Source organism: Pantherophis guttatus, chromosome 5 (genome assembly GCF_059756535.1).
Source record: "Pantherophis guttatus breed Tessera chromosome 5, ASM5975653v1, whole genome shotgun sequence".
Lineage (NCBI taxonomy): Eukaryota > Metazoa > Chordata > Lepidosauria > Squamata > Colubridae > Pantherophis > Pantherophis guttatus.
This window is the reverse complement of record NC_142067.1, coordinates 106,419,794-106,433,738: the sequence shown is the minus strand read 5'-3', so window position 1 is coordinate 106,433,738 and position 13,945 is coordinate 106,419,794. Positions and strand designations below refer to the sequence as shown.

Sequence of the window (13,945 nt, the reverse complement as noted above, 5' to 3'; positions counted from 1 at the left end):
TTCCTTTCCCTCCCTTGTGTGTTGAATAGGCATATTATAATGTCTGTACCCATTCTGTCTGAATTGTTCACGCAAATATCTGCTCTCCAGTTTAGTTTGCTAGGTACTACAGTGGGTTCTCACACTGCCATACAGTGTTCTGACAAAACTCTTTTTGTGTGACAATGGATGGTTACTGTTGAAACTAAGAACATGTGGAGTGTTTTTGGTCTTGTGATAAACTGTGCTTTCCAGGCTTCCATCTTCTTGCCTACTGACAAACTGTATCTAAAAATGATAATTGTCTAGCCGTTTCTTCCTCCATTGTGAATTGTATGTCTGGGAAGATGGAATTCAGTAAGTTATGAAAGTCTTTCAGTGCAGCATTTCTTTTGATGATGACATGTCATCCATATAGTGGCACCAAAATTTAGGTGCGTAGTTTTGAAATGCATGGTGTTCTAGTCCATGCAGGACAGTTTCTGCAATGACACCTGATATTGGGGATCCCACGGGCGTCCCTTTTATTTGCTCATACATTTCCCTTTTGAACATGAAGAAGGTATATTGACAGTACTGGAGCAGCTTCATGATTTGTGTCCTGGTTAGGTTGCTCTGATCTGTGTTGTACTGTTCTAGTTTTTATCTATTACTTCATACGCTAAGTAGGGATGGCTGCATATAAATAGGAACATTTCATCAAAGCTGAATTTGTTCATCAAAGCAAATCATAATCTGGTCAGGAGCCACATTTAAGCCTTGAAGTTTTGTCAAAAATTGTATGGATGATGTGACTGTGCTATTTGAGAGTGAGGTCAGGAAGCTTATGCATTATGTCAGCCGGTTAGCCAAGTTGTAAGTAGGGAATCTTGTAGTGTTACAATAGGACTGAGGGGGGGACTTGTATTTTGTGTATCCCTAAAATCTTGCTAGGGCAGTGTCTGTTCCTCTCATTTTCCAGTGTTTTTTCCGCACTATATAGTTGTTTTGTTTGAATTGGCTGGGATAAGCATTCAATTGTGTGAAATTCTCATTTCTCCTCATTTCAGAGGAAGAGAAATTCTCATTTCTCTTCCTCAGCCTTTGCCGGTCTCTATGCTGAGGAATCATTGAGCAGGGTGAATGCCTTCATTTCATAATCTGTATGGTTCATCAGCACCATTGAGTGACCTTTATTTGCCAGTAAAATAATAATGTCCTTATCGTGTTTCCGGTCTTTCAAGGTGTGTTTCTCCATTGGGCTGAGTGCATGGTTTGGTTTGTGACCAGCATTGCTAATATTTTTTGTCTGGTAACATGTTTTGCTGGCTCTTCTATCTCTACTCTGTTGAATATCGATTCTAATACTGCTATGAATTCTCTGGGTGTGGCGGTCTCGCGTTATTAAACCCCTCATCATGTTCAAGTATTTGTATTCTGGTAATTCCTGGCTTCATTGTTCAATAAATTATGAACCAAACTCACACAGGTTTTGGAGTTTTGAATTTTATCCTCAAATTGTTTCCTTTTTCTTGCTTGTCTTTCTTTCATAAGGGTCCTAATAACATTCTCTAGGTGGGTGACTAGTTCTTCTTCAAGTTAGGATAGACAATGCTTCTTATGGATATTGATATTGATATTGATTGCTTTATACTTGCCCAATCTTAGATGGCAATCATTAAGATCTCTAACATATGTTTGCTGAATGCTTATGTCATATGTCTGCCCATCTCCGAGTTGACTAGTGATTGGTATCGTAGGCTGCATGGAACGACTCTTCCCGAGTGCGTTGGTGTAGGAAACGTACTTGTTCGTAATTGGATGCCTCATGTTGTGAAGGATTCCCAAAGCCAAAATGTTCGAAGCACTAGCCACCCATATCTCTCACGAATGAAGGCAGATATACGTGTCCCAGGATAATGTTGTAGGATCCAATCTGGATTAGTCACCGTTTCAGAAATTTAGTCTCCTGAGCTTTCAAACTCGTGTTTGGAGCCATTCTCAGGGAACCTCTTTCTACCAGAATGTGTGCTTTGGGGTATTCTATGTGTAATATTTATATGGTGCCTGGTTGTGTGTGGCTTTTTATTTGTTGATAGGGGTGCTGATGGCCAGCTAATAAGTCACTGACTGTTTCCTTAATGTTAATTTTCCATTTTTCCTTTCTTTTCCACCTCAACGGTGTAAAACAATGAAAAAGACATTTTTTTCAGCCCGATCTCTCCCCCACAATCCTATCACAAACTGATTCAAGTGTGAATCTGAGACAAATAACAGTATTTCCTATTACATCTTTTGATTTATAAGAAGAGGTAGCATGATCAGGATATTTCTGATGAGAACAAAATCCTGTCTAAAATGCCTGTATCTCTTTAGTGGAATTGTCAAATATAAGACTCAAGAGAACCAAAACCAATACCTCTGTATAATGAACTCCTTCTCGTAGGCCACGTGGATCCACCCGAATGATAATATGTCTACACTGATTCATGAGCTCCAAGTGAGTAGGACACTGAACCCAGGAAACGTTTGATGTTAGAGCTAAATGAAGCTGCAGCGATATCCTCTCATTATTTTCTGAAATAAGAACATGCAACTTTAAATTTTAATCCCTTTAGAATTCATCAGTTTAAACTATCATTGCACAACTCATTGAAAAGAAAGGGCCACAATACTAAACAAAACTCATTGAAAAGAAAGGGCCACAATGCTAAACAAAAAAATAATAATAATCTTCATGGGGTATAAAGCAGTATTGGAAATGCAAATCAGCAGTTCCACAGCTAGTGACAGTGGCTCTAAATTTACTACTTTTTAAAAAAAATGGCAGGCCACACAAATCTCCATGGTGGGCTGGAGGCCTGGTTTGAATCACCAATTCTGAACATAAGAAAAGAAAGTAATAATAATAAAACCCTTTACATATAGCATTAATACCTATATATCAATGGATTGGGGTGTGAAGCTAGTTTGCCTCCTTGTGGTGCACCGTGGATAGCATGACAGTGTGAACTAAACGAACTAGCAACTGCTGGCAGTCAGACTACTCTGTAGATTTTCCTGACTCTCAAAATACATGGCAACGCAAATGAAAACAAAAAAGGACCTTTTCAGGCCCAAATGGCAAGAGAGATCGAGAATATTATTCAAATCTGCCAAATCAACCTTGAGGGGCTCCACAGATCCAAGGGCCAATATGTTTCCAAACGTTTATTGGACAGCGACATTGATATGGCCATCCTCTAAGAAATGCACATAGCAAACGAAGAACAGCAACTTGGCAAAGGCAAGTTTCATGGCTACAACCTGTTGGAGCCACCTACCAATGTAGCTACAGTGTGGCTACATATGTTAGAAAGAATATAGAGAATGCCACCTTACTGTCAGCCTCTACAAACAATATACACAAAGTAGTTCCCAAACTAGACTATCTAACATCTATAAACCTCCTCCCACAGTATGTCCTGAACATTAAGCCACACCCAGCAATCTACATGGGTAACTTCAATAGCCATCATGTTAATTGGAAATACCATTCCACTGATGACAACATCGAACAATTGTCCAACTGGGCCATAGCAAACAAAGTCCATCTGATTTTCGACGCTAAAGACAAGGGCATGTTTGAATTGGTGACATGGAATTGCAAAACCAATCCAGACTTGTGCTTCGTCACGGAAGGCCAAACTCGCAGCCAGTCCTCATAAAACAGGAAAGTAATGGATATATTCCCACACAGCTAACACTGTCCTATCTTACTAGAAGCTGGAATCCAATTTTCCCTAATTTGCTCTACCCCTAGACCCAGATGGAACTGGTAACCCAACCAACAGGCTGCTACAATAACCTAAGCTTATTCTTATTTCATAGTATCATTTATCTCAATGTATTTTTATCTTATTTATTAAACAATTTATAGAGTGGCCCATCTCATAACAGTAACTCCCAAATCTTCCCAATATCTACCTTGGAAGATATGTAATGCAAATAGCTGATTTCTACCTGTATTCTCAGGAAATAAAGGTTCTATTCCAACACCATGGTCGAAAGGCGCAGCTACTTGAAAAGGCTCTCTGAGGTAGATTCCACGCTTGCAACCAACAGTAATAGTAAAGCCTATGGTGTTAACAAATGCTTTATTCTGAATGAGGTAGTCATAGGCTTTATCAACCTAGAGTAAAATGAATTAAAAAATGAATCAAAATTAATCAAGATTTTCTTCAGTATGAAATTCATGTTTACATCTGCCCAGAAATAATACTGATTGACACCAATTCCATGGAGCAAAGTTTCCTCCAGCTTGGGCAAATGGTCCGAATAAATTCTTAAATATCATCAGCTGATGATGTACTGCTGAAAAACAGATTATTTAGTTTAGGACTAAAATGTTAAAATAAATCTGTCTTTCAACTGTTACCTTTGGAAGTGGTTTTAAAATGTCATTGTTTCCTCTGAAGAAAGAAAGCTTTCTAATAATTATATTACAAGACAAATGTTTACATTTCTTAAATTAAAAATCATTACAGGTACCATTTTCATAAGGGATTTAACCAGCAGAGACAAAATCTTCATCACAGTAACTTTTTTGTAAATTCTCATTTAACTCTTTTTAATCTTTTTCATTATTTATATTGATCATTTTCTGAAATCAAAATCTAAACTTCTGTTATAGATGTTCTCTGTGTAGTCAAGGTAGCAGGGTAACTGAAGTATTTATTCATCTATCTATTTTCCAATTTTTGTGTGCTATCCACATACAACATGCTCATCATAGCAAAGCACGATTGATACATTGTTGTTAGATACTGAAATAATAAAAACAAGATTCTCAACTCTAAACATAAAACCATAACCATCAAGGACAATAGAGCTAACATTTCTGTCCACCTATCCTCCAACAACTCAGCAAGCGAAGATCTTCACCTGTTTCTGGAATGCCACGTTAAAAAAAGAGGTATTCTTTTTTAACTTTAGGGAAAAGAGAATTTGGAAGAGCCAGTGTAATCAACCAAAAAACAAAATATGATTACATTACATAATCGTATTAATAGGTCCCATTGAGTTAGTACAATTAATGACCATTAAAGTGTTCACAATTCATTTCTTAAACAGAATAGCAACACAAGAAAAAATGGGACCAAGATTACACGGAACTATCTATTCCAATAATATACGAAAAAACCCTCTTAATAAGTGTTAATAACCTAGCTATTACAGTATCATTACAACTATGTGAAAACAAAGCAGGAAACATCCCCCCAAAATTAATTATTATGCATTTGGGAGGGAGGAGAAGTAGAGAACAACAAACCCTTGAATGCAACATTAGGAATGCAGTCATTAAATATTATTTTTTCCATCAATACCTTGTATATATGGGATTTTGTTCTTTCAACAAAATTATTACCTGAATAATACCATGTCCTTGGGCAAACATATGTGTATTTTCCACCTTCACTGCTGTATTTTCTAATGCTCTTTTGACTGAGTGAACAGTATAATCTACATCATTCGCTTTGAGTCCTGTAATCAAAGGAAGAGTAAAGCAGGTAACACTGTGAATCATCAATACGCTTCTTACAGTCAACAAAATGCAATTTGTTTTAAAAGAACAGCATTTCATTTTACCTGAGAGTATTAAAGCAATGCCACCACAAGCATTGGGTGAAGACATTGAGGTGCCATTCATGAGTTGTGTACCACGTAATGTCCAGTTAGGGACAGAGGCAATAGCACCACCAGGTGCGCTGATACTCACTCCCAGGGCTCCATCAATACTGAAATTAATATAGAAATGTCAGAATAGCAAAAGTCCCAATTTTTTTTCTATTCCTTTTTGTCTGTAAATACATTCTTTTTAATGGACAGCTGGGTCCTAAGTGCATTACATTTAATTTGTTCCTTAGTTCAGAATGTCTAATGAATTTATTTATAATTTATACCTACCAATTAGGAACCAACGTAGATGTGCATATAATGACTTCAGGAGTTAGTCTTCTGTAGACATCCTATAAAATTATATGAACAACTATCTTGTATTTCTTCAATCACTCTTGCCAGGGCTCATTCGAAGCCTGGATAGCTTCCAGGCACCGCAAGAGGGGAATGAGACAACTTGCCACAGCCAAACTTGCTGCAGTCAACTCGCCATGGCCAACTAGCCGCGGGACAACTTGCCACGGCCAACTTGCCACGGGACAATTTAACAATTCTAATTAATTATTAAAATAAATAAAAAATATTTTAAGTTTTGTCATTCACATTTCATTTTGCCCCTCCTTTTGCATCCTTTCTTTAATGATTTTATTCTGCAATTTCTTTGATATTAGTATAATTCTTGTCCTGCAGCAAGTTGGCCGCGGTGAATTGGGTCCTGGCGAGTTGGCTGCAGCGAATTGTCACAGGTTCCCCCGAGAGACCAGCAAGAGCATCATTTGGATCATCAGGGGTGAAGACAGTTGAGTATCATCAACATTCTGATGATACCTGAAAATCATTCCTAATTTAGTGTGCAAGAATGCTTCATGTTAAGTGCTTTTGCAACCTTTTTTTATACTAGGATTTTTAAACTATGTTCAGTAACATACATTTATACCCGCTTCTTTTTAATATATATTTTAATATATACAGCTGTTATATCACAGAATGTAAGTATCCCAGTTGCAAGGTTAGGGATCAGTTAAGAAAACAGAAATTAAGGCATATTTACATTTTTAAAAAAAGAAACAAAACTTAAAAGTTTTCTCTTCCTACTCATATTCACCTTGAAATGATTATATTTATCTCAAATTCTTGAAAACCAGTTCCATTTTTCAAAAAGTGTCTTTAATTGTGTTGGAAACCTAAGTTGCACTTTCAAGTTATCTTCTGCTATATTAAAATGTAATTTCTAAATGGATTATAGAAACACCAGGATTTAACTCATGAATTAATTTATCACTTACCTTGGTCCTCGAGATGACCATGTATACTGATTTGCAGGTAATTTCTCTCGTAATGAGTACTCAGCAACCATCATATCAGGTGATACATACGCACCAACACCTTTAGGATTAATTGACATAAGTTCAAGTCTACCATTAGTTCTCTTTACTGATTTAAATTATGTTTACGTTAAATTCTAATCACTGTTAAATTGGTAATAGTATTCCAAAATAGCAGCATATTTATACCAGAAACTAGACCTTTTTTGTTTCTGTTTGATATCATTACTTCAGTCTCCACTCAAATGATCATTCACTATGTCAAAATGTATGCAATATTTGCTTTACAAATTATTCAGAACCTATGCATGCACATAATACTTGGATAGGATGCATAAATATAATACATCCATTTCTGTGTAATAAGATACTATTGATTTATTAAGATTTATATCTCATTTTTTCTCAAGGATGTAAAAGAGGCTGGCACACATATTACTCCTCTTCCAGTTGCTCTCAACAATAACCCCATGAAATTGTATGGGATAGAAAATAGTGACATTTTTGAAAAACAGCTCAAGATGGAGTTAACCCCTACATGAGTTAATGCTTTAAATGCATCCCCGCTCATTCAATAATGTCCCATAAAGTTAAATGATTAAATTCATGCAAATTAAAAATACTTCATCAGTGTGTAGTTGTAGACTTGGAGAACTTAAAAATGGATTCGATAAAATCATGGCGGATAAGGCTATGATTAGACATTAGTCAATAGCTACATATTAACTTCCAGATCAGAATGAATAAACTCCAAAATTCAAATACTGGAGAACAGAAGGCAAAAGCTTCTACTGCATTTAAGCTACTTTTAGTTCCCCATCTCATTTAACTTTGGCATTTAGTATGTATAGATTTCTAATTAGGAAATGCTTTCTCTGACATGAGCTTTTTCACAAATCAGATTTAGATCTGTTTCAAGAAAAATCAGACAAGGCAGAGCTTCATATGTAGAGAGACTAAGAAAACAATCGGTATGATTCTGTTATACAGAATTCTACTCAGTTTCCAATTGTAGTTTTAAAGCATGTCTCCAGTAGATGGGTAATAAAGTAGTCTGGCTTTGTGTATGTTCTGTATATCCATGTTCTGCCCTGTAGAATAACTAATTCTTAAAAGATTAGATTGGAAAATAGACATTGGATATCTATATTATGTTTCTGAATTACAAAGCTCAGCTAAACAAAGAGGAACTGATGTTAATGAAAAACTGTAAAACGTTCCCAATCATTCTGGAGACAAATAAAGAATAATGTAAGTTCACATTTATCATTTTAGTCTACTTTCAGCTTTAATAAACATTTCAAAGCTCCTTTCAATTCTTAAAAAACTAATTTCATAATTTATGTAATGGTGGCAAAGCGTTAGAATGCAGTATTGCAGGCATTCTAACTCTGTCCACAGTCTGGAGTTTGATTCTGACAGGCTCAAGGTTGATTCATCCTTCCAAGGTCGGTAAAATGAGGATCCGGATTGATGGGGGCAATATGCTGACATTGTAAACCGCCCAGAGAGTGCTGTAAATGGAGCGGTATATAAGCTGAAGTGGTATTGCTATTGCTAGAATTGTGAATACTTGCCGATCACACTAGATGTAGTTCCCCCAGGGCATCCAACAGTAGACAAACAGGGACCATTGTTTCCAGCACTTGAAACATAAATTACATTGTGTTTCCATACTGCTTCATTAATAACTTCACACATTCTCCTAGAAGGGATACAAAACATCACAAACTGAGAAAGGGCTTTTTCACTTACTTCTGTTCTTTCTTCATTTATGTCAGATAACCTTTATTTGTATAGACTCCTACAAGCTGCATCTGCTCATGCTATCACCACCTTTCCGGATTGCAATTTTACCTTCCTCTTGGCACACAAAGCATCATAATCAGCAGTGCGACATCAGAACATAGCACAAAATGAATAAAGCTTTCCCATGAAAAAAAGTGGAAAGGGGGATAGAATTTGCTCATTTGGTCTCCCACAACAACACTCTATTGCTATTCCCTGCCAGGAATTTGTTCTGTTGAAATTCCCTACTGTGGCATTGGCTCTCTACAGGCACTCCAACTGTATATGATTTCTAGGATGTGAACACAGAATGCTTCAGTAATTCATGACACAACAGTTCTATTCTTAGTTAATTCATTATTTTAAATTAAATGAGTTTTCCCACTGCTGGCACAGAGCAAAGTAATACTCATAAATATATAATCTCCTTACCCAGCATTTGGCCAGTGAGTTGCCTCCCCATAACTGTAGTTGACAAGGTCACATTTATATTTTATTGTTTCTATCATCTGTCAAAGTAAAAAAAAAAAAGTTTAAGGCTCAGGAACTGCATAAACAACATCATTTATTTGTAACTAATTGTTAATTTAATCAGAAGTAAAAAAAAAATAAATTTTTTAGAAAGTAATAGACCTCTTGAATTTCCTATTATAGTTATAAAAATACAATTTAAAACTCTGCCCACCATAAAAGCAAACTGATATTAAACAAAGTGGATTTGAAAAAAGATAACTCAGCTCCTTCAAAATTCACTCACAGACTGATGGTCATTCCTTAGTCTAGTTCAGGGGTGTCAAACTCGATTTCATTCAGGGCCACAGCAGGTTGTATTTGACCTTGGGTGGCCAAGGTGGGTGTGACCAGCTTGATGTCACTCGTGTCGGGGCTCCTGTGGTGGCCCAAGCACTCTGCCAGCAAAAACGGGCTTCGCAGCTCAATTTTCGCTGGCAGAGGTACCGTGGGCCGGTGCTGTTTTCAGGGAAGCCCCCCGGGCCAGATCTAAGCACCCTGTGGGCCGGATCCAGCCCCCGGGCCTTGAATTTGACACCCCTGGTCTAGTTTCTATCAATTTCATTCTAACAGCTACTCTTTCAACTTAGTTTTTCCCATTATCTTTTTTTTTTTTAATTGTGTTATTGCAGCTACACCATTGATATTTCATCCTAGCATTATGAAAATATACCGAGGGAGCTTTGCAAATAATTGGCAACTCTCAAGAAGCATTGCCCTACACAACACTGCAATTTCAGATGAAACTAAACTGTGAGGCTAGACTTTCCAAAGTAATTCTTTTTTTAATTAAAATTATTAAAATATTCCTTTATTTTTATTTTACCTTATCTTACTCCATAGTGAAAAAAGTAAGGATCTATTTCCAGGAAAGAAAAACTGAATGCATTAGAACAGGATAGGTTGTACCTAGCTGATATGGTGAGATAGATTTTAAGAGTCCTAGTGGACAATCACTTAAATATGAGCCATCAGTGTGCTGCAGTTGCCAAAAAAGCCAATGCAGTCCTAGGCTGCATTAACAAAGGAATAGAATCAAGTTCATGTGAATTGTTAGTACCACTTTATAATGCCTTGGTAAGACCACAATTGGAATATTGCATCCAGTTTTGGTTGTCATGATATAAAATAAGATGTCGAAACTCTAGAAAGAGTGCAGAGAAGAGCAACAAAGCTTGGAGGCTAAAACATATGAATAAAGGTTGCAGGAATGGGTACGTCTAGTTTAATGAAAAGAAGGACTAGGGGTGAGATGATAGCAGTGTTCCAATATTTTAGGAGCTGACACAAAGAAGAGGGGGTCAACCTATTCTCCAAAGCAAAGCAAACTAATCAAGGAGAGAAGCAACCTAGAACTAAGGAGAAATTTCCTGATGGTTAAAACAATTAATCAGTGGAACGACTTGCCTCCAGAAGCTGTAGGCGCTCCAACACTGGAGGATTTTAAGAAGAGATTGGACAACCATTTGTCTGAAATATTATAGGGTTTCCTGCTTGAGCAAGAGGTTGGACTAGAAGACCTCCAAGCTCCCTTCCAACTTTGTTATTCTTCATTTTTATTAAATAAAAATAATATGATTGCATGATTGCAGCCTAACTAGAAAAAGGAAGACAAAAGATAGTTACACCCACAGAATTTCCAACCAAATATGTATCCAATTCTCTTATCTCAGGCAAAATACTGGAAGCTTCAGCCAGGAGGCCAAATCTTTCCTAATTATCAAAATAACTATTGCTATGGCCTTGTCTTTAGAAGAATATTCAGACGTTTCATATGAGACTAGACTGAGCATGTTTAAATAACAAATTTACCCTGATCATATTGACTTGAGAAAATTTGGCATGTCAGGGTCTCCTATGCTTCACAAGCATTCGTTCTTTGCTAATATAGCTACAATAGAAAAACTTGTTTCAGTTCACTGCTGTGTACATTTAGTGCCAACTCTGAAAGCATTCTAAGAAAGGCATTTATTCATATCTCAAAAGAAACATCAAGGAACCCCAAGAACATTTTAGAGTACTATTCAGGAAATATAAATAAAGGCACGCTTTATGATTAGATTTTCTGTGCAATTATTTTGCCAATACTTACTGCTCTTATAAGACCAGTCCCGGTTTCCATAGTGCTTAATCTTGTATCACCAACCTTAATAGCAAGTATTTGTGCACCAGGGGCTATACCATTTCTCTCTGGCTCTTCAGGAAAATACCCAGCAGCTATACTAGCAACATGTGTTCCGTGTGCACCTGAAAAAAAGTTGAATTCACTTAAGAAACAAGTATATTGTTATGAAAAGTAGTTATTCAACCTGACCCATGAGATCCATAACTTGCCACACTTCATACCTGTCTGCACAGTTTGCATCAATTATGACTGATAGTTCTGTTGTGTGATAAATTTTTAATACGAATTTGGAAACAGACTACAGTAAAATGAATATTATATCATCTGCCACTTTATACTCAAGATTACTGCTCTTTTTTGTTGATGGGAGGTCTCCAGGATGGTAGTAAGTGCACCATAAAGGTGGCCATGCACCCTTCCTCGGGAAATCATTACTAAACCTAGAAATTCTGGCTAATCATTGATTAGTCTCCAATCCTCTCACTCCCTGAGACACTGGTGGGTTTCAAAATTTTTTACTACCGGTTCTGTGGGTGTGGCTTGGTGGTGTGGCATGGCATGGCATGGCTTGGTGGGGGTGGCAGGGAAAGGACACTGTAAAATCTCCATTTCCACCCCCTCCAGGGAAAGGTTACTGCAAAATCCCCATTTCCTTCCAATCAGCTGGGACTCAGGAGGCAGAGAATAGATGGGGGCAGGGCCAGTCAGAGGTGGTATTTACCGGTTCTCCGAACTACTCAAAATTTCCGCTATCGGTTCTCCAGAACTGGTCAGAATCTGCTGAAACCCACCTCTGCCCTGAGGCTATATTGATTATGCTTATGGATAACCTCTGAAGAGACCAAAACAGGCGAGTTCAACCCTCCTAATATTATTTGATTTCTGAAAATATCCTTTCCCTTTCACTGCCTACACAGGTTGGGATAGAGAGGTTGGAACTTTGAGCTCTCTGTTGTGGGATGCCTCATGGCTGTCCCATATTTAATATCTACACTAACTGTAGATAAATCATCAACCAATATGGATTAAGTATCATCAGATTGCAGATAAGAATATAAGAATGCAGGGTCAACTCTCACCCTGGTCACCACTTCTTTACCCTCCTATCATCAGAAAGGAGATATAGAAGTATAGCCAGCCGCACAAACAGGCTGAAGAACAGTTTTTATCCATGGGCTGTCAGACTCCTGAATGAGAAATAACATCATAACTACGTAGTATGATTTACTGCAGGACCGGCGCAATGTGTAACATGTTTACACTGGTGTAATAGGACTGGGTGTTTTGTTAATATGATTTATTGGGTTAGGGATTTTCTGTCTTCACTGTGAGTTGTATTGTGCACTGAGGGAGCTCAACCAATCTCATTGTACATATGTTGTGCACTGACAGTAAAGATTTGAATTTGAATGTGAAGAACCAATTTTACATCTGCATTTCAAGGCAGAAAGCTGCATTCAAAGTGTCATCCTGGTGCCTATTAGGGTTTAGATATTCTGAATCACAGGAAAATGGGATGGCTCTAGTTTCAAAGGCCAACCAATTCCAGGGAGATTTTTTTTACCTACAATTGTAGTTAAAAATTTGTTAATCCTTTTGAATTTTCAGTATTTCTACATAAATATGATCTAAAACATGATCTCCACCCAAATTTAAATCTAGATTAAAAGACCTGGACTAAACAAATGACAACCAATCAAACAAGGAGGTAGAGAGGGATGGAAAAACTCAGTTACAAACTAGGAGATGTAGGAAGCATACCCAGGGTCAGCTATAAAGGACGCAGCTGCCTTTACATTAATATTCAAAATATGGGGAACAAATAGGGTGAACTTGTACAAGACAGTAAGTGTGATACAGATGCCATTACTGAAACTTGGTGACTGGAATGTAATAATGGAAGGATATAAACTGTTCAAAAGAAACAGACCTAACAAAAGGGAGGTGGAGCTGCATTATATGTAGAAGATCACTACATCTCTACAGAAATGCATAAAAGCAAGGATGAAAGCCTCGTGGAATGCATAAGGGTTCATATATAAGAGGAAAAAAGAATGACATTGCTATAAGTATATACTACAGGCCACCCAACCAAGCAGAGGAAATAGATGAACTTTTTGCTGATCAGTTAACAAATGTATGTAGAAAACACAACACAGAAATGGGGCACTTTAACTAGTCTTACATCAACTGGGAGACAAACTCTGGCAAGGAAGTGACAGGCAGCAGGGAGAAAGCAAAGCTGCTTAATTCTTTGTTTGCATCTATCTTCACACAAAAAGAAACAATAGCCCAACCTACCAAAAACAGAATAGTAAAAGACAGACTAAGAATTTAATTTAAAATAGGTAAGAAAATGATAAAAGAACATCTGTCCACCCCAGATGAGTTCAAATCAGAAGGACTTGATATATTACATCCCAGATTTCTGAAGGAGTTAGCTGAAATGATCTTGGAACTATTGAGCCATATCTTTCAAACATCCTGGAGCACCAGAGAAATACAAGAAAGTGAAAAAGAGGTGGTGTGGTACCTATCTTTAAAAAGGGGAAAAACAGATGCAGGAAACTACAGACCAATT

The 13,945-nt window shown here is 37.2% G+C and overlaps 1 protein-coding gene across 4 annotated transcripts in view; it reads right to left on the bottom strand.

Annotated features, from left to right (window-relative positions):
* TPP2 (tripeptidyl peptidase 2) overlaps nt 1-13,945 on the bottom strand; it is a 63,424-nt gene that overhangs the window by 23,082 nt on the left and 26,397 nt on the right. For all 4 annotated transcript variants that reach the window (XR_015734560.1, XR_015734561.1, XM_034418058.3 and 1 more), the window contains exons 7-14: nt 11,332-11,486; nt 9,162-9,238; nt 8,519-8,646; nt 6,903-7,002; nt 5,587-5,735; nt 5,366-5,481; nt 3,961-4,129; nt 2,378-2,535 (exon numbers count right to left, since the gene is read on the bottom strand). Coding sequence is in view for 2 of the 4 variants with exons in the window: in XM_034418058.3 (XP_034273949.1) it covers nt 2,378-2,535; nt 3,961-4,129; nt 5,366-5,481; nt 5,587-5,735; nt 6,903-7,002; nt 8,519-8,646; nt 9,162-9,238; nt 11,332-11,486 (1,052 nt within the window). In the remaining 2 variants the exon portion in view is untranslated. The remainder of the gene's footprint in view (nt 1-2,377; nt 2,536-3,960; nt 4,130-5,365; nt 5,482-5,586; nt 5,736-6,902; nt 7,003-8,518; nt 8,647-9,161; nt 9,239-11,331; nt 11,487-13,945) is intronic.